The sequence below is a fragment of the Megalobrama amblycephala genome, linkage group LG10, assembly GCF_018812025.1.
Source record: "Megalobrama amblycephala isolate DHTTF-2021 linkage group LG10, ASM1881202v1, whole genome shotgun sequence".
Lineage (NCBI taxonomy): Eukaryota > Metazoa > Chordata > Actinopteri > Cypriniformes > Xenocyprididae > Megalobrama > Megalobrama amblycephala.
The window spans coordinates 32565311-32586584 of NC_063053.1; the positions used below are offsets into that span (position 1 = coordinate 32565311).

The 21274-nt window shown below is 41.1% G+C and overlaps 2 protein-coding genes across 2 annotated transcripts; both read right to left on the reverse strand.

Moving 5' to 3' along the window:
• Nucleotides 1-12212: 12212 nt before the first annotated feature.
• LOC125277653 lies at nt 12213-13789 on the reverse strand. The gene is made up of 2 exons (XM_048206118.1): nt 12621-13789; nt 12213-12404 (listed from the first exon to the last, which is right to left on the reverse strand). The coding sequence occupies exon 1, from the start codon at nt 13773-13775 to the stop codon at nt 13125-13127; it is 651 nt and encodes a 216-aa protein (XP_048062075.1). The 5' UTR covers nt 13776-13789; the 3' UTR covers nt 12213-12404; nt 12621-13124.
• Nucleotides 13790-18197: 4408 nt separating this feature from the next.
• LOC125276388 lies at nt 18198-19388 on the reverse strand. The gene is made up of 2 exons (XM_048203808.1): nt 19348-19388; nt 18198-19136 (listed from the first exon to the last, which is right to left on the reverse strand). Exon 2 carries the CDS (start codon nt 18876-18878, stop codon nt 18198-18200), a length of 681 nt encoding a protein of 226 aa, XP_048059765.1. The 5' UTR covers nt 18879-19136; nt 19348-19388.
• Nucleotides 19389-21274: the final 1886 nt, after the last annotated feature.

Below are 21274 nucleotides of genomic sequence, written 5' to 3' on the forward strand. Positions count from 1 at the left end.
CTGCTCAGCCAAAGTGCTGCACTGAATTTATGGGTTCTTGTTTTATAAATCTACAGACGGAAAAGTGTTTGGCCCTGATGAACAATCAGTATTATCTCAGAGATTTTTCATAAAATGATTCAGGCAGTAGACATAGGTTGTATGGAGCAAGGCATATCTTTGTGAGACATATCAGTGTGATGCAGTCTTGTCCTCATTTTTTATTTATAATTATTATTTTTATTTATTATATTTTTTGTTTGTTTCCCTTTAGTTGCTCATCCTGAGGCACATTTCATGAGGCCAGTTTTTCTTATTCAAAGGTTTTACACTGCTCATCACTGGCAGACTGAATGTCCACTATAAAAATACCATAAACTACATATAGCACATCAGATCTTTCTTTGATGCATAACAGTAACGGTCTGTTATTACCTTGTGCATAACACACATGCAAAAACATTGATTAAGTGTGCCTACGTGTCATATTTTAGTAGTATGAATGGTAATGACAGAGTAGGCGTACTTAATAATTCATATCCCTTTGCATACATTAAGATTCCTTTTCCTGCATTGTTGGTACTGCATCAAAAATGGGTATGCTGTGATTCGTGAGGATCCTAATGCTGGGTTCGAAACCTAGTATGTGGACACAAATGTGACTAGTACACAGACTATATCATATAGAATAATTTATCATATTTATGTTTAAAATATTCTGAGAAGGATGTGCAGGGAATTTTATAGAACGTCTGTCTGCTTGAAGCACATCTAGTGTTTATGCTGACGTTTTAGCGAATGTTGAGGAGTCTGTGTGAAAGTGATCCTCAAAATAGTGTATGAACCAAACAAAAGGATCTTGGCATCAGGTGTAGAAGCTCTCTGCCAAACAAATCATCATTTCACTTGTCAGTTCTGATAAATGAGGAGATATCTCATAAAATAAGCCCAATCTTGGGGCTTGCTGCTGCTTTTTCTTTCATTTACTGAGAGGATACGGTGTACTCAACCCTTTCATGTCAACCTACTTCTGCTACATCAATCTGAGTTTGAGTTCACCAGGATGGATGTGTCTTTCTACACTCATGACTCCCAAGTCAACCTGTATGTGGCGTAGTGAAGTGTCTGCCCTGTTAAGTGACTTTCCATTAAGGGGAGACACTACAGGCAAAAACCCTGTTTTTTCATGCACCAGTCAATTTTGAGATTTTGCACTTTTTGGCTTTTCATAAAGTGTTTTTTTCAGACTGGTGGAAAGAAAACATCCAAAATACACTTTTAAGAGTATATTTTATATCACTTTATCTATTTGCGTCTGTAGTTTTCAATTACAGTAAATATCTTTAAAGGGCGTTTTCGAAAAATATGTTTTTTCTCCTGCTCTGAGTCAGAAATCTCCACTTCATCAGAACTTATATACACCAAACTTTACCGTTTTATTCCTATCTATATTCTGAAGGTTTTTACAGAGGGATTTGTTGATATATAATTTGCCTGATTTTAAACATTTTATTCCTAAAAAATTTGTAATTTTTTTTTTTTTTTTTTTTTTGGCTGTTGACAGTATTTTCTGATTTACGGAGTGATAAAAATATCCAACATTCCCTCTGTAAAAACCTTTGAATTTAATATGTCCAAAAATTAAATGAGAATTTTGAACCTGACATCATCCAATATTCAGATTTTTGTTCCAGAAATGTATGCAAATTAGCACATTTAATTAGATAACACCTCATTTGCATATTTAAACATAACATTTTAGAAAATTTGTAATACAAAAAATGTTTGCAATTTTTAATGTAATCAATCAGCTGGGGTAGTATGGTAATATCTATTAGTTTTTTTTTTTTTTCCCCTTTTCACCTGGGGTGTCTCGACTTTGTCTTTCACTTTAAAAAATCGAGGGGCCTCATTTATACAGCGTGCGTACGCACAGATTTGATCTTAGAGTGTGCACACGCTTAAAGCCATGCCAACGCTCATATTTATAAAAACGGAAATTACTGCAGGTTTTTGGAAATATAAGCTATTCTTGCAGCTTGCTACGGATTTGGACGATGACTGTTGATCTTTAATGTGTAAATGACATTAATTTGGTGTCATTTACAACACGGAGAACTGAAACCATTCAGCTGCGCGATTTATAGATTTCACATCTGAAAGCGATGCGCTCAATTTCTGTGTGTACCTTCATTCTATGAATCACGCTTACGCACATCTGAGAAATGATCATAAGATCAAATGTAGGACGGTTTTATAAATGAGGCCCCAGATCATTTCTGCAAGACAGTATATTTGCATGCCTGATCATATTTCTCATCACTGTAAAATAATAAAAAATAAAAAATTGTTTAAAATGGAAGTCCTATAGTTTCACAACTTTAAGCAGATGTTGATGTTTTTGTCCCAAATTTGAAGGATAAACTAACAATTATAAGGCTTAAGGGATGATAAGAAAATCAAAAAATAATCTTAAGAACCACACTGAAACATGACGACAAATGTTAAACCAGAATTTCTTTTTCATTTTATTTGTTATGCTACAAGAAGTTCTAATTAATTATTGTTAACTCAGTAGTACTTTTCACTGCATTTTTTACTTATTACATTAAACATTTGAAATTGACAACATTGGCTATTTTATTGAAATGATGGTTCATCTGATTTAAATAAATATGCCTATTAAGCAATTGCAATTATTTTATAATTTATTTATTTATTTTTTAAATATAGCTGAAATGCTAAAAAAAAAAAAAAACATCTGTAATTCTGTCTAAATTGTTTTAGCCATATCATCCCGGCTTAGTAGTTGCGGTAGTAATAGTATTTCTATTCTGTTGTTGTTGTTGTTGTTAATGGATTCAGATTGTGTGGTTTTTAAGCAGACGCTGCAGTGTCTTCAGAGGTAATATTAATATATATGCAGGAGTGTCGTTGGAATTGAATTGAAACTACGATCAGCTTATGCCTGCACAATCTTCCTGTTCTCATCCCCAAGACTTTGTGTCTAAAATGATGTCGCCAGGAACAGTGAGGATCAAGCAGGCTAATCTTCAAACAATTCTGGCCTCCTTAACTTTCAGAATCATTTTGTATGCTTAAATAATTTAATGGAAAGCAGCTTAAATTTTCAACCTCTCTTTACAAAGACCAGCCGTAGTCAAATAAAATTAAATTCTGCTAATCTGCACACTCAGTAAAGATCCATTTTCTGCTGCAGCATGTTTAATCACTAGGCTGCTTTTATAAACTGCAATATGCACGCTTTATTGATAATTGAAAGATGTTGGCTACAAACTCCAAATGTGTTCTGACCAAAATGTGATGACTGACAAGTTACAAACATTTGTGCTGACAAACCTTAAAGGATTACTTCACGGAGAAATTAAAATTCTGTCATTATTTACTTAGCCATATTATCTTTTTTTTTTCTTCTGTGTAACACAAGAGATTTTTCCCACAGCTCCTTTCTGTGACCATATAGCAAATAATTGTAGCACACAAGCCCTATGGACTACTTTATTGAGTTATTTTTTGAAAAGTATAATGCTTCAAAAAGTGGGGGAAAAAGGGTAATACTTCGTGATCAAACTAAATAGTGAAACAACACTCCAATAATCTATTACTCAAGTGTAATAAATCTTTTATTCATGAATAGCAGCTACACAATATGTAGACATGCTTTGCACCCATAATAAAGGCTCATGCATACAAATACATGACTTTATAAAGAAACACCTTCCTGGGAAACACAACTTAATGCAACTTAGTTGCACTGCACAGTGAATTCACTAAACACTTTTAATTGCAGTATTTCAGCACAAATCTCTGTGTCTTATCTACTAACCACCCACAATTTAGTTAAACCAGGTAGAAGCTGATACAGCGCTATGGCAATGTGTATTACTATTTAAATAATGTCATTATCATTATTTTTAGTACAAACATGTCCTTTCTATGCAAGTTATGAATAAAGTACAATCAGTAATATGTCTAAAGTCAATGCTATTTGCCTGGCACAGTTAACATGATGCTGTCCTGGTAAAAAGCAGGCTGTAAAGTGAATTTTCTTCAAAGGAGACATTAGAGTACCTTTACTAGTAATCATGGTGGTATTACTTCAATAAATAATGATGACGAAAAGTGTTATAACCAAGTATATATTCAGACATGCAGCTTAGTGGACCACACTTTCTGCATTTTAAAGATTTAAGTGTCTAGATCTCACTGTTGGAAAAGTATAGCAGGTTGCGAAAGTCTGCTGAATCCTCTGCAACCTAGAACTCAGAACTAACCTGCAAGATGAGAGTCAGTCCTTTCCTGGGATCCCTCTCCACCATTAATATCCCCTGGGAAATTAATCATGCACACCTTTATCTATTACCCCACATTTAAGGACTTCACAAAACCTCAGTCCCACAATCAGGAACTGGTCTCCAACAAGGATAGCCAGACTCCTTTCCATCGCAATTGTCATAAAACTTACCTTCATTCCTGTGAATTTACCGTGTTACCTGTGATCCTTATTTAGCTTTGTTTAGAATTGTCTGTATGACTTGCTCTCTGGTCTCTTGCAAACAAAATATAATTTCTTCTCCAGTTAAATGCCCATCATTATTATTGAATGTTTACGTGTCTGTTCCAGTATTCATCTTGGCAACAAAACTCTTGTTCTTGGGTTCAACTATACATACGCAACTGTGTATTCTTGACAAAATACCAGAACACTATTATGGACCCAGCAAATCCACTTACCAAAGCAGAAGGCCTTGTCAATCAGATTCGAGAGACACTCTTCACCACCGTTACAGCTTCATGTAATCTTGCCAGTTCATCATCCTCAACCCCTTCACCACCCGACACACAAACATTGGATTCTTTGTCGCTGGTTCAGCAGTGTGGACTGCAATGGATTTCTCCTTCAGTGTTTGCTCACCCTGGAGATGCACCCTCATCACTTTTTCACCAAACAGGCTAAGGTAGCTTTTATTATTTCACTTTTGATGGGATGGGCTCTGCAGTGGGCAAAACAATATGGAATCAAGCTGTTCCTTACCTCTAGTCTATAGATGCCTTCATTGAGCACTTCAAGGAGGTCTTCAGAAATCCAGTATGCGATTCATCCACCCATGAGAAGATTTAGCATCTCCACCATAGTAAGTGGTCCATCACAGACTATGGCATTAATTTCTACACCCTAGCAGTCACTAGTGAATGGAACAAAATAGCCCTCCTCACAACCTACCATTAGGGCCTCAATCATGCACTGGAGCTTCATCTCTCAGCATATGATGACAACATGGGGCTTGAGTGATTCAGTGATCCGATCACTGAGTGGATGAAGTCATGCCTGTCTGACACTTACAGCAGTCCTCGCCAGCCACCTGCAATCCATCATCCCGAGATCCCGATTCATCTGATGAACCAATGCTGATAGACTCTTCCAGACTCCCCAATTATGAATGCCAACACAACTACAGAATCATGCTCAGAATCATGTCTCAACCAGACTCTCTGTTCCACCTTGTAGTGAACAGCAGACATGATGGCACCAGAGCTTCACAACAGGAGCCTTTTGTCCCACTGTGGTTAAGACAAAAGGGTGTGATAGGGCCCTCAACAACAACTAAAGGACTATTTTAATCAGGAATGCTAAAGGTAGAGGGTAGGAAATACAACATCAATGCCATCATTGATCACAGGCTAATCTCATCACGAGTTGCCCATTGTTCACCTCAGCCCTCCATGCCTGAAACCAATGTGTAAACTGCCATGGACTCCCAGGGCCACCAGACTGGTTCTGGCAAGAGCACAACAAGAACAAAGAAATCCTAGAGAAAGACAATCTCTATACATACAAAAATGCATCTTGGTGATACCTCAACAACTTTATATCAAGTTTGGACTCTACGAGTTCAGAACACTGCCACAAGAACTTAAAAAAAAAAGGTTTGGAAAAGAAATAAAGCATTTCCAAGGTCCTAAAGACTGTTTATTTTGGGACAATGCAACAAGTTCCACTGGATGGAAAGGTGGGATGTGATTGGCAGACACCTGAAATGCTACGACCCAATCACATCACCACAGCAGGAAAGGTGGGGTTAGTAAGTAGGCTAATCCCCTCCCCAACGGGAAGGAATAAAAGCTTTCCCAAGTGAACACACTCTTATTCTGAGTTTCTGACCTGATGAGGGAAAAAAAATAGCCAGACCAAGGTTACACTCTTGCAAGTAAACCTTTCACTGCACAGACCTTCAAGCAGCTCAACTGCTTCTGCAGAGGACTTTGGCTCCAGAAATCAGCGTCTGACCTGCATAACTCAAGTACCTCCAACCTACAGAAGATCCTGTGGATCAACTACCATCTGACCTACAGTTCTCTGGATTACACAAAGACCCCCGGCACTCAGTGCAGCTCTGCAACTGTGTTGGAAAGAAATCCTGGAAGGATACCAGTGGAAGACGTTTCCCGTTGCCAGAGTGATCACCCGGCCAAGTGAAACGTAAATATAAGCTAACCAAACCTTTACCCAAAAGGCCTTGGCATTAGCTTGTTGCTATATGAGATTGCTATTTGTGTAGAGACTGTTTATCTAGGGTCAGCGTATATATAACGTAGATAGATACACCAGACACGTTATCTGTATGCATAGTAAATGCTTATTTGCCATTTCATACCAGCATCCAGAAGGACCACAATTGATTCCCCTATAGACTGCTAATTACCCAATCATTACTTCATCCAATCTGTTGCTCATCTACTTGGCATTCATTTTTGTTAATGTCCGTTTGTGTAGTAGTTTGTAGTTTCTGTTTGATTATTGATTCAATTTTCTTAGTAGTTTAGTCATTTTTCCTTAGTAGTTGTCATTTTCCTTAGCAGTATTTAGTGAGTGTGATATTTTACTCTTGTATATTTTTTTGTTAATAAATTCATTTTTATTGCAAACTTGTTTATAATCAGAGACTCTACAAGCTCGCTGAATCCCACTAAATCCTTCAGATTGGCCAGATGACAAACTTCCTCTAATTTATATAATTCTAATTCAGTCAACAATCTTCCATGATTGTTCTTTATTGTCAAGGTGAAATTGAAATTAAACTGAAAAAAAGTTTAATATTTAAGCCCATAAATCACTACAACCTCGATCCATTCAATAGTTGACCAACATAAACATCAAACCGATCCAGTTATTCTTTGCATTGGTTTCACTCACTACAAGACTCTTCCCTTCCTCATGTTGGAGGAGTCTATGGCTGGCATAATTCTGGGATGCCCATGGATCATTTAACACTCTCCTGTGTTTTCCTGGTCCTACAGTGGAGTGCTGTCTTGGGGCCCTGCTTGTTTCAAGGAGAGTCTCATTGTCCGATGAATGTCACATACGATCAATGCAACTTTAGTGGAAAGTTCCCACTGTGAACTTCCCTTCAACATTCCAGACTCTTATCAGCAATACCATAGTGTATTCAGCCCACAATGTGCCTCACAATTTCCACCTTACTGATTGTGAGACTGTGCTATTTAATTGTTACTGGGAGTGCCACTGACGAGAGGATGTATGAAAGTACTTTATATGAATGTGAGTGTACCGCTGGTTACCGCTCACAGACTAAATGCCAGAACACACCAAGCCGACGTTGACGAACTAGTGGCGTGTAGTTAGCATGTAGTTGTGATCGCATCGTTAAAGGGACTTTGAATTTCAAGCATTGACCACAGAGTTCAATACATGAATGTACACAAAAGTTTTAAACTAAATCACAAACACATAACTAGTCTAAACAAACACATACACACAATCACACATACATGTGCAAAATGGAAAGTGAATAAATGAAAACTATGGAAACGTAACCACACATAATAGTCAGTTAACTACCTGAACAGAACAGGGTGGCTGATCAAGGAGTCTGCAGCTTATGATGCAGAGATGACAAACTTGCGGTCTTAGTCTGAATTGGTTATGGTCGAGGAAGTTATAATAGGGCTGGTAGTAACTTGAGGCCACCCCGGCTACACGGTTGCACACCGGGGGAAAGATCACGTGGTCAGACCGAATGTCTCCAGTCTTTTCAGCAACCAGAAGAAGAAGAGAGAAGAAGGATAATGTCACTAGTTTTGTTGTTGGGAGAGGCATTTTGCTGGATTATTTATTAAATATAATGAATAATTGTGTGTCTAATTGGTCCAGCCACTACAAGTGAGTATGTGGTGAAGGCATTAAGTCAGGGTTACCTGCGTCGCTATGCTTCCTCTGCCAGATTTTTCTGCGTGGTCAAGAAGGATTTAAGGTGATGATACATGGGGCAACTTTTTGAGCAATGTTGCTGGACAATGTTGCCGTCAACGGACAACCTGATGAGACACAGGGCAGCTAATTAGGACAACAGACAATAGGCAGCAACTAATCAGAGAGGAGCAAATCTATTGCCAACCCAATAAATACTTTATTATAAACACTTGTTAGGCACTTTTTCAATTTTTCAAATATTTTCTTCATTTTTATTAAAAATAAATGCCTTTCCGATCTGATTTGTGATAGGAAAAGGGAGAAAAGCGAGTTCAGCAAAAGGCGGAATCGAACCCGCGTCGATCGCATCAAAAGCTACATTTACGTGCCATACGCCCTACAACCTATGCTGCTACAGACGTGAAACAGACTCCGTCTTTTTAGTATTTAAATGAAAACATTCAATGGCTTAATTACAGCTTACACCAGGGGTAGGCAAGTTCGGTCCTAGAGAGCCGCTGTCCTGCTGAGTTTAGCTCCAACCTTAATCAAACACACCTGAAAAAACTAATCAAGCTCTTCAGGATTACTAAGGCTATAGGCAGCTGAAGGTTTTTTTTTCAGGGTTGGAGCTAAACTCTGCAGGACAACGGCTCTCTAGGACCGAACTTGCCTACCCCTGGCTTACACGCATTACTTTGGACAGTTGTCTGTATTTTAAGCAATATATGAGGTAAATTCCCTGTTTTGGGTTGACGCATGACAACTTACTAGCATAAAAAGATGTAAGTTCACACTCCTTTTCTCCGCTCCACTGCCGCTGAGAGGCCGCCATCTTGTTTGAATTTTTTCTGAAATCTCCGAACTGGTCATGTGATCGGCTGCTAACATTCTGATTGGAGAATCTCAAAAAATTGCTCACGCCCGATCTAACGTATCCAGATATAAATTTGTTGCTCATTCTCAGTGGGAAAGTGCCCAAGCAACGTTGCTCAGCAACACTGCCCGGCAACATTGCTCAAAAAGTTGCCCCGTGCATCATCACCTTCAGACTTGCAATTCTGCATCAATTACCATGCCATCAATATCATCACAGTCAAGTATTGCTACCGTCTTCCCCAGCCCTGGAATTGTTTTAAGAAACAACAATGTTTACAAGGCTTGATAACTGCAGTGCCTACAACCTCATCAGAATATGAAACGGATGTGGAAGACTCCTTTTGTGACACCTACAGGCCTCTACCAGGTCATGCCAAATGTGCTAGCCAATGCTCCCTCCATTTTTCAAGGTTTACCTCCTCTGCTTCATTCTGGTCTACATTGATGACATCCTTAACTTCTCTTGCAGCCAGACTGAGCACCACAGTCCCTGGAACTAGAGAAACTGCAACAACAACACTTGTTTCTCAAGGCTGAGATTTTTTTTTTCTTTTTCATTGCAGTTCCTGAGCTACAACATTGGGCATGCAGATGGACTCAGGTAAGGTCGAAGCAGTTCAAACCCGGCTACTTCCTACTATGGTAGATCTTCAATGCTTCCTGGGTTTCTCCAATTTCTCTAAAAGTAACATCCATAACTACATGATTGATGCTCCATTAATCTCATTCCTAACTTCAAAGCCCAAGTCTCTGTCCTGTAATCCCGATGCCTCCTACACCTTCCAAAGCTTGAAGGATGCCTTCATGAGTGCCAATTCTTGTCCATCTCAATCTTGATTTACCTATAGACCAATTTGGTGTTTGCAAACAGCGATGACGTTTTTTATGGGCGGAGCCTACCTGGTTGCAGAAAATTACAGTTGAGCAGTAGCAGTCTATGGAAGCCACGAAATAAAAGAATAAAAAAAAGTTAATTTCGAGTTTATATCTCACAATTCTGACTTTTATTTCTCGCAAACCTGAGTTTATATCTCACATTTCTTACAAAGAAAAACAGAATTGTGAGATATGCTCGTTATCCTGTAACTCGTTATACTCGTTTTCTGAATTGCAATTTATCCCGCAATTCTGACTTTTTTCCCCTCAGAATTGTGAAATAAACTCACAATTGCGAGTTATAATGGCCGAATTGGGAGTCATAAACACGCAAATGCAAGAAAAAAAGTCAGAATTGTGAAATAAAAATTTTATAGACTATGTTTAAAGGTTATCTATGTAAAATGTTATAGGTTTAAATATTATTTCATGCTGTAACTGCTATGTATGTATGTCCTCTGAACTGCATATGTGAATATTGTAATAATATGTAGACTTACTGTTTACATCAAATTCCTGCTTTAATAGTAGACTAATCCTTGCAGGTGTCATCAGTGCAGTCTGTGAAACGTCTCCGTTTAGCTTCAAAGGACGTTTTCAACGATGGTTTTCTTTAAAAATGAAGACTATATTTTTTTGCATTCCGATTCCAACATCCAGAGGCACAACAAAACGTTTTTCTCTTATTCTGTGGATTTTGCACATTTTCCTCCAATTGCTACCGCTATTTTTCTGCAACCACTATGCGCGCGCAGCTGCAAGTGACGTAATTGTGACGTCTGCTCTAAAGAGGTCTATATATTGGCTACATTTCCATTTGTAATCGGATTGACAGCTCAATCGGATTGAAAAACATTCATGTAAACACCTTAATCAAGCCGACTGAGCTCGATCCCAATTAAATTTCGATCGGATTGGAAGGGGTGGTTTATTCATTTTCTAATCCGATCCAACAGCAAAAAAATGACCATGTAAATGCTTGAATGCAACTACTTTCTCAATTGTATTCAGAAGTCTCTGGGGCACATGCACAGTGTTGCACAATGTTGACATGCATTATGCAGTGCGCAAGTTCACGTTCGTGTCTTTAGTTGTAAAGATTCTAAAAATGTGGAAATTATGAAAAGTTGAGATGTTTTCATCTCGTGGCGGCATAGGCGCCTCTAAAAAAAAAAGAGCACTCTGCAACCGCGTCGCTCCTATGATGAGTGCGCTTGCCGCGCCTACATTTGAAATAATGAATTTGCGCACACAAAAGATGCGATATGTGAACAGCCCCTTATGAATGTGTATGCCAACAGGGCAAAAGTAACGATGAGCTCAGTTGGTGTCACGTCCATGGTTGTCTCCACAGTTGTGATTGATATGACGTCACACGCAGAGCGTGTGCACAAAAGTTTTAATCAGAATGTATAAAACACATATAAACGGATATTTGAATCAGATTACAATGTTTAGATTCATTTGGATTGACAAAAATTGGTATAATATAAGAATAAATAAATAATGTTATTAATATAATAACATAATAATGTGAAAATTACTGAAAACTACTAATTATATTCATAAAAGAAAATATTAATTTTATATAAACATATATTTTTATTTGGATATTAATGTGAATAATAGCAATCAGGTTTGAACTTGAGATGGGCCAATGAGAGCTGTGAGCTGAGAGTGTGGCGCAGCGGAAAAAAATTATTTATGGGTTTTGTACGAAATTTGCTCGTGCACAAAGAATATACACTAACAAGAAGCGACACTCAATAGAACGTTCCATTGCCAGACCGGCGCCCAGCAGCCGCCCTGCGTTTCCGCCATTTTGTGGTGAAAGCGAGTCGGCCAGTCCACTAGTTTCTATGGCAATATCAGCTGCTTTGTTAAAAAATGTACATTAAAGCTAAAATTCAACCTGAATGATGAAAACACAGAATAAAATACTATAACTAGTGATCATCAAATCTTTTTAACAGTTTATTTTACAGACTTTGTGTTTAAAGGTGCTCTAAGCGATGTCACGTGTTTTTAGGCCAAAACATCTCCTCACTATCCGCTAGCTGCCTGTCCCCTGAACACAGCTAGCCTGTTTTGTTTGACAACACTTCGAACATCAACAGGAAGTTACTCCACCAAGGTTCGTTTAGACCACCTTTAAGTCTTCCACTTTTTTTCACAAAACCTTTGCTCTCTAGAAATCCAATCAGTTTGGGTTAAAATTCTTTAAACGATCTAGTATTAGTGTGGGGAAGCACTTCCCAACATCTATTTTAAATCATGGATCTGATGGCGGACAAATATGGACAATGATTCCGATAAGAGAATCAGGCACAGGAGAAGTATATCCTCTTCAAACTTCTCTTTAATAGCACTTGTCAGGCAGTCAGTAATATCCATTTACAATATAATTGTGTGGAGTTATGGAAAGTTGTGTTGTGGTCTTATATAAAATGATAAACATCAATACACGGCATGACGCAGCATATAATAACAAGGCACGTGTTAACTCAACGTGATCATACTGATGCGGCTGACAAGATTAGCGTCTATCCGCGATCGCGCCGCAATCGTCATTTGCATATCTCAAACATTCGCCAAACATCTGACATTTACAATAACAACTTGTTGAATAAACAATATTCACATGATTACTCACAATTTTGCATGAACGCACAACACTGAACAATATCGGGAAGAGCGCGGCTGGAGCTGGCTCTCTCATCAGTCTGATGGAAGTAGCAACTCTCATATCAGTCCGTCAGAAACCGTTGTGTATTTTCCGTTCCGGCGCGGGCTTTCTGACACAGCCGCCCCCAATTATCTGTCAGGATAATTGTATTTGTTAAGAAAGTCCGTCCGGAGGGTTTGTATCATCATCTGTCATTTGGGGGAGTTGAATTAGTTTCACAACAGGGCGTGTGTACATCTTGTCTCTGACTTGGACTTTGGCCGTCCGAACCTTCCCATCGGGCCCTGCATAGGTCTCTGCCACAGTACCCACAGGCCACAGAGCTCGTGGGAGTTGATGATCAATTAGGAGGACCACATGTCCCACTGCCAACTCTTTGCCATCCAGTCTCCACTTCTGTCTGCCCTGTAGTTCTGGTAAGTAGCAGCGGATGAAAGTGGTCCAGAACTGATCAGCCAATACCTGGCTATGTCACCACCTGCGTTTCCCCAAGAGCTCACAGGAGTCATAAAGGACTTGTGGCAATGAAGCATCACGGCGTCCCATGAGTAACATGTTTGGAGTCACGGGATCCAGGTCTGCAATGTCTGATGAGACATAGCCAAGCGGCTTGGAGTTGAGTATGCCCTCAACCTCCACTAGTAGTGTTTGCAGGACAGATTCAGTCACAGATTGTTCTCGTAGAATGACTCGCAAGGCAGCCTTAATTGATTTCACTTCTCGCTCCCATGTTCCGCCGAAGTGAGGGGCACTCGGTGGGTTATAGCGAAACTGGATCTGCTGTTTAGCCAGCTGTGTCTGAAGTTCAGGAGCCATTTGACCAAAACTGTCCTTTAACTCATGATCGCCTCCAGTGAAGTTTGTGCCATTGTCACATAATAACTCGAAAGGCTTCCCTCTACGGGCTATAAAGCGTCGTAAAGAAAGGAGGAAGGCATCAGTGTCCAAGTGTTCAAGGAGATCAAGATGTAAACATCTGGTTGTTAAACACTTGTATAAAATCCCCCATCTCTTTTCTTGGCGCCGGCCTATCTTTACATGAAAGGGCCCAAAGCAGTCTACGCCGGTGGAGTAGAATGGTGGTTTGAAGAGGCGTAACCTACAGAGTGGGAGGTCAGCCATCTGTGGATTCTGTGGCTTGGTGTGCCAAAACTGGCAATCCTGACAGGAATGTTGGTGTTTGCGTACAGCTTCACGGCCTCTAAGCACCCAGAATCTATGGCGTAGCTCTGCTAGAACTCGCTCTGCACCAGGATGGTGGAGTTGTTGATCTGTCTTGAATGAGTAGCTTTGTGACCTGATGTTTTGGGTCTAGGACAATTGGGTGGATGGTATCGGAAGGCAGGGTTTCGATTTGACGAAGTCGTCCACCCACTCTGATAAGACCAGTATCTTTATCATACTCTGGAGCGAGAGAGCTCAGGCGACTGTCTGTTGGAATGGACTGACCAGCTTTCAAAGCTCTGAATTCGTCTGGGAATGAATCAAGCTGTGCCTGTGCTAAGAGAAACTTCTCTGCCTGAATAAACTTTGAGGCTTCACAAGCGGCGTCAGTACTGGGCGCCCCATCACAGGAATTGACAGCAGCTTGAACTAGCTCCTTCCAGGTTCTGAACTGACTGAGGTCTGAAAGCACTGGACTAGGAACAGTGACTGCTCCAACAAAGAATGACCTTTTCATCTCACTAAGGTCAGGCTCAGTGCCTGTGCTGGGTATTAATGGCCACGTATCCAGTGATTCAGTCAGAAAGGATGGCCCAGATCTCCATTGGTGAGAGCTTACTAACTCTGTTAAGGTGAGACCTCTGGTGATGTGGTCAGCTGGGTTTCGAGCGGAGTCAACATACCTCCACCTAGTAACATCTGTCAAAGTCTGAATCTCGGCTACTCGTGACCCCACAAACACCTTGTATCGGCATGACTCTGACATTAACCAATGCAACACAGTAGTGGAATCAGTCCAATATGTAACTTGGTTTATGGGAAGGGTCAGTTCAGCCTGTATCACTTTGGCCATCTGGGATCCAGACAGCGCAGCACACAGCTCTAGACGTGGCATAGATAGGCATTTACGTGGGGCCACTCTAGACCGAGCTAGGACAAAAGTGACATGGACTTTCTCACTGTTGTCTGTGATCCGAAGATAGGCCACGGAACCATATACCTTCTCCGAGGCGTCACAAAAGACATGCAACTCCCTAATGGTGGAAGGAGTGTCTGATTTGCCAGGAGCATAAGGTCGGGGGAATTGTACTTTGGTGATACTGGAAAGCTCTGCGACCCATGTGGACCATTTCTCACGCAGATGTAGGGGTTCGACAGGGTCATCCCAGCTGAGGTTGTATTTCCAAAGATCCTGAATAAGAATCTTAGCCCTTGTGGTGAATGGTATGATAAAACCCAAAGGGTCGAATTGGCTTGCTAAAGTTTTATACAGATTTCTCATGGTGGGCTGAACAGGCTCTGCTAAGCGGTTCTTATACCCGAGGGTGTCATCAAGGCAATTCCACTGTAGACCGAGGGTAGGTTCCTGCATGTCTGTGCCACTCTGAGACAACCAGCACTCACTACTAGCTGATCTGGCTTCCGATGGGAGGTGCCTGAGGGTGGATGGTATATTGCTCGCCCACTGTCTGATCTCAAATCCTCCCTGTAGCAAAGACTGACGCAATCCATCTATAATGGCTCTGGCCTCACCTTGGTCAGGAGTGCTGTGAAGACAGTTGTCGACGTAGAATGAGTTCTCCACAATTTCAGCTAAGCCAGCCATGGTGTCTTTGTGTTGCTGGGCATGATACTGAAGAGCATAAATGGCGCAGCACGGGCTGCAGGTCGTACCAAAGGGAAGTACCTGCCACTCGTAGATGTCTGGGTCAGCTTCCCTATCCATGTTCCTCCAGATGAATCGCAGCACTGACTTGTCACCAGGTAAGAGACGTACTTGGTGGAACATGCCTTTGATGTCCCCACTCACTGCAACGGCATGTTGCCTGAACCTCAGTATGACACCTAGCAAAGATGGACCCAGAGTTGGCCCTGGAAGGAGTTGTTCATTTAAGCTTTGACCATGGTATTGGAAGGAACAGTTGAAGACTATTCGGTCCTTCCCGTTATGATGCACCATGTGGTGCGGAATGAACCATGACTCTGCGGACTTGTCTGCCTCCTCTGGTGTTATCTTGGCAATGTAGCCTGCTGATTCAAGCTTTTGAATTTCAGAACAGTAAGTTTGAGCTTGCTCAGGATACTTGGCCAGCTTTCTTTCTATGTTTCTAAGAGTGGAGAGCACAGCCTCTTTGCCTGCATGCAGCAAGATGATAGGAGTACGCCTTAATAGCGGAGTAGCATATCGTTGGATACCATTCACGTCTACTCTGACAGTAGCAGACTGCAAGAGGTTATAGCATTGTTGGTCTTGTTTTGATCTTGTGATCAACTTTTCATTGTATGGCAAGGTGTCAATTTGCCACAAACTCTCCACATGCTGATACAGCTCGTCACGTGTTGGGCTGTCATAATATGAAGGCATTGTTGCTGGCCTTTAGGGGGCTGAATTGGACACATTGGGCCTTGCAATACCCAACCAAGCTTGGTACATATGGCAACAGGGCCACCCTCTGCTCCGCTACGCACTGGCTGAATCGGAGTCAGGAGGTGTGGCATATCAGACCCTATGAGGAGTAAGGGTTTGACTTTGTCTACGGGTTGTAGTGGTAGACCTTTCAGGTGCCGATATGCTTTCTGAAGAGCTGCCACAGGGTAAGTGTGTTCAGCAAGACATAGACCAGAAGCAGTAAAGGCATTATGAATGACATACCTCTCTGTTGGTTTGGTGATGGGAGAGACCTCCAAGGTTACTGTGTACCCTTCAAGTTTGGTATGACTTTGTTGGATTGTCTGTAGAGGGAGAACTTCTGGAGCTCCATTTAACACAAGCTGCTGAATTACTGGAGGAAGGATGATGGTTCTTTCAGAGCCATCATCTAGGACAGCATGAGCTTCAATTGCTTGGCCACCACTGTGCAAGAGAACTTTGACAACCTTAAGCATAACTTTCTGTGATCGATTGGGCCTATCAAGATAGATCAGTGTGGATGGCAAACTCACCATAAGCACTGCTCGGGAAGTATCTTTGACAGACTCGTGTAGGACAGTAAGGTGCAATTCTTTGCAGACTTTGCAGGGCCGCTTAAGGTTACAGGAGTCCACTGGATGATTTCGGCCACATTTCCAACAACGTTTACCTTCTGTGATCCAGGTGACGATCTGTGTGGTGGTCAGCCTCTTGAATTTATCACAGGAGTTGAGATAATGATCTTGGTTGTTGCAATGAGGACAATAGGGCTTTGGCTTGGAGCTGACTTTCGCCTGCGCAGGTTCAGAGGGCTTGGCATTTTTCTCTGATGTCAGAAGTACAGGTGTCGACCGCTCCCGATAAGGTGTGGTTCTCTTGTTCTTGCTATATGACTTGGTTGTGTCAGATTGAAACATGGCAGCAGCTCGACTAGAGATGCGCTTTGCTTGTGACTTTGTTTGTAACCAAGCTGCCAAGTCGGGGAGGGTGTAGGTTCCATCTGTACCAGTCTGAAGAATACCATGGCTTAGACAGTATTCTACAAAGCCATCTCAGTAAGCGGGTGGCATCTTTCCCAGAAGGCGGTCTACATCTTTCCCAGAAGGCGGTCTACATGAGAACCACACATAAGCTCATATCCATTCTGACCCTCCAGAGTCCTTAACATGCCTACCAGGGATTGAATAGACAAGGCAAACGAGTCAAATGCATTGGTATCACCCATTCTGAGCGGCGGAGTACTCATGATAGCACCTAATTCTGCTTGCACAAGCTGCCTTGGCTGGCCATACTTCTCCTGCAAAGCTGCGGTGTATGGTTGTGGGTGGTGCATATATGCCTTAGCCAACTGTTGAGCGCTAGCAAATTTCAGATGACTCAGCAACACTTGATATTTGTACTGCTCGCTAATGTGAGTATGGTGGCTTAATAAATTATCCAAGGCCAATTTTAACAAAGCAAAGTCACTTTCGGTGCCACTCTCAAACACCGGTAGTGTGGGGCGAGGGATACCATAAGCAGCTGCCATCAGAAGCTCTGTCCCGGGTTGAGGCAAGTAACCAGTTTGAGGAACAGATGCATTTGGATAGGGATGAGGGCCGATGGGTGTGTTATGTGATACTGTCACTTGCTGCTGTGTAGCTGAAAAGGGATTAGTCTGACCCATAGGTGGGGTTACCTGGCTTGGTAACAGAGTATTCACATTTGAGGATGATGCAATGGTTGCGACAGGGGGTACAGTCTGTGACACCAGGACGCTATCTGTGTGTGATGTCACTGCTGGTTGCATAGGGTTTAACGAGGGCAGTGGCAGTGAGAGTGGGCTGGCCTGCTGTGGAACAGGTGACATGTTTTCCATAGGGTATGCGGCTTGTGGTCTCCCTTGGACTTGAGTGACTGCACACGGGAACTGCTCTGTGAGAGCTGCAGCTTGTGTAGGCATAATCGCTTGTAATGGTAAGGGAGAAGTTTTAGGTGTTGACTGAACTGTGTGCAAGCCTCTTAATGTGCTCTGTGCCTCTGGAACAGTCTGTGTGGCTTGCATCACTGAAGTTGAGGGGCAGGGAGACTGCTGACATGCAGGTGAGAGGGCTGAGCTGGCATGAAGGAACCGAGGTGGTTGTGTCAGGTGATGCTCGAGTCTCTGGATCAGTCAAACTTGTATCTTTGCTGAGTAGAGAACACACCAGCTTGGCCACTTCTAGATCAGTTTCTGCTTTTTTCAACTTGCGCCGTCGTTCTAACTGATTAGATAAGGCCTCCTTTGCCATAAGAGCCTCTTCCTGAGCCCGCTGAGCCTCTTTAGCTTGGGTTTGCAGTCTCTGATATTCCTTTTCTGCCAGTGTGTCCTCCTCTATTTGGTGAAGTAGCTCGTCATACTGCCGCTGTTTGATTCTCTCCTCCACTATGGCTGCCTGACTGCTTGTGAGAGCAGAAGTAGCTGGCACAGATAATGGAATGACAACTGGATCTGGAATGAGAGCTGGCTTTACTATGGGACGTTTTCCTCGATTGGCTCTTATGTTGGCTGTGACAGCGAGAAGAAGCGATTGGAGGAGGGTCCACTGGAGGTATGTAGCCAACCTCATAGTCACCCAGATGAGAAGGCAGTTTACTCTGTCTTTTGGGTCTATCCACAGTCTCTGATGCATCACTAGCTGCAGTGTCCATATTGTTTGCTGTTGCCAGCTCTGGCTCGAAGGACCAATTTATGTGGGGAAGCACTTCCCAACATCTATTTTAAATCATTGATCTGATAGCGGACAAATATGGACAATGATTCCGATAAGAGAATCAGGCACAGGAGAAGTATATCCTCTTCAAACTTCTCTTTAATAGCACTTGTCAGGCAGTCAGTAATATCCATTTACAATATAATTGTGTGGAGTTATGGAAAGTTGTGTTGTGGTCTTATATAAGATGATAAACATCAATACACGGCATGACGCAGCATATAATAACAAGGCACGTGTTAACTCAACATGATCATACTGATGCGGCTGATTAGCGTCTATCCGCGATCGCGCCGCGATCGTCATTTCCATATCTCAAACATTCGCCAAACATCTGACATTTACAATAACAACTTGTTGAATAAACAATATTCACATGATTACTCACAATTTTGCATGAACGCACAACACTGAACAATATCGGGAAGACCGCGGCTGGAGCTGGCTCTCTCATCAGTCTGATGGAAGTAGCAACTCTCATATCAGTCCGTCAGAAACCGTTGTGTATTTTCCGTTCCGGCGCGGGCTTTCTGACAATTAGCATTATAAACACTGAATTAATACCAACATATGAAATTAAATTAAGGACATGCATTAGAAAAATTGGGAATGTTGGACAATAAATATATGAATATAACAGCTTGATTTTGCAGTTGTCTGATGTCCGTTAAAGCAAAAGTGTCCAAAAGTGGGAATTATGCGAAAACGGACACAGCAATGCATCATGTATTATAAGATCATTATGTTTGTAGCGTGATCCATTCAAACGTACAATAGCCTATTTCAATTCAGAGTGGAGATACTATATTACTCCACTAGGTCTGAAATATATTGTTCGCTGCAAACAAGAAGATCTTAAATTTATTAATTATTAATTTACTATTAATAATTATGTGAAGTTGCATAAAATGGAAATACTCGATAAAGTAGGCTAACTACGTTACCTCGATGGACGAATGGTTGGATTCCACAAGTGGTAAAATAAAACATATAAGACAATACAACATTTACTGTAGGAGCCATACAATTTACTGGTGACTTAATTAAAAAAAAAAAAAACTCTTCTATTGCGCTTCTGATTTGGCAGTGAAATTCGTCGATTTTGGGTGCGTAAGATGTGACGGATTCTAGGTCCAGTTAGTATTTTCACGCCATAATGGCGGCCGCGCCACCGGAGCGCCATCTAGTGGCTGTTACCCGAAAATTATCAGAGTGTCGCTTCTGGGGTTCTATACTCTTTGTCATGGAGTCAGAGGCAGCACTCTCTATCGTGCACAGATGCCTGCTGAGCGCGGTGTTCGCTGATGCTCTGGGGTACAGAAACAAAGAAAATAATCTTATATAGATGAGTTTTATCGATGGATTGATGTGAGTGAAGTGACACATTTTTTTTCCATTTGTTGTGAATGACATTGATATTGTAATGTGAGTGAAACGGACATTTAACTTGCAAATTTAAAAGTGTATGGTGATATACATGCTCTTCTAGCGACAGAGTGTTGCTAAAGTGTTTACGGAGTGTATTTTTGATTAAAAAGGGTAAAGAAAAGGATTTAAAGGGGACGTGCTGTACCTGTCCCATTCTGGAATTTTCTGAGTTTAACGATCTCCTTGGTAAGTCGATTTGCCTTGTTAATCGTCACCAATCAAATCGTTATTGTTGTGTAAGTGGAAAAAGCAAGAGAAATTGAATATGTGAGTGATTTATGTATGAAAAATGCTGTATTTGGTACATAACAGCTAACTGCGTGCTCAAGTATGTGACGGTCAATTATATATTAATTAGTGTGTTATGTTGGTAAAATTGTCACAGACATTGCATATATAAAGAAAATATTCAATATTTGAAAAATACACGTACATATATTTAAAATACTCAAGTTCTGTGTAATATGAATGATTTATAGTGATTAATTTACTTTCATGAGTTAAGAACTTTATGTATGTTGTAACAATGAAGATATTCATGATATTTTTGTGACCTTGTTTGTTCAAGGTCAGGTTTTTTTTTTCTTGTTGTTCTGTCCTTTTCCAAATTCAATTGCTGTCCTCTGTCTGATGTGACGAGATGTTCCAGTACCTGCATTCTGGATTTGTCCCGGCCTTCCAGTGGTTCTGAGGATGGTTTGGACTGGCGAGTCTCCCTTGAGTCTGTTCTTGGAGTTTTTCTGAACTCTGCAAATGGTAGGAAATTGAATAACTCTTCCTTTTTTATGTTTTTTTCCTCATCGACAGAGAAAAGTTATTTATATCTCTCTATGGATTATTTGAAAGTCTTGAAAGACAATTGAGGGTTTTGAGATCGAAGGACATTA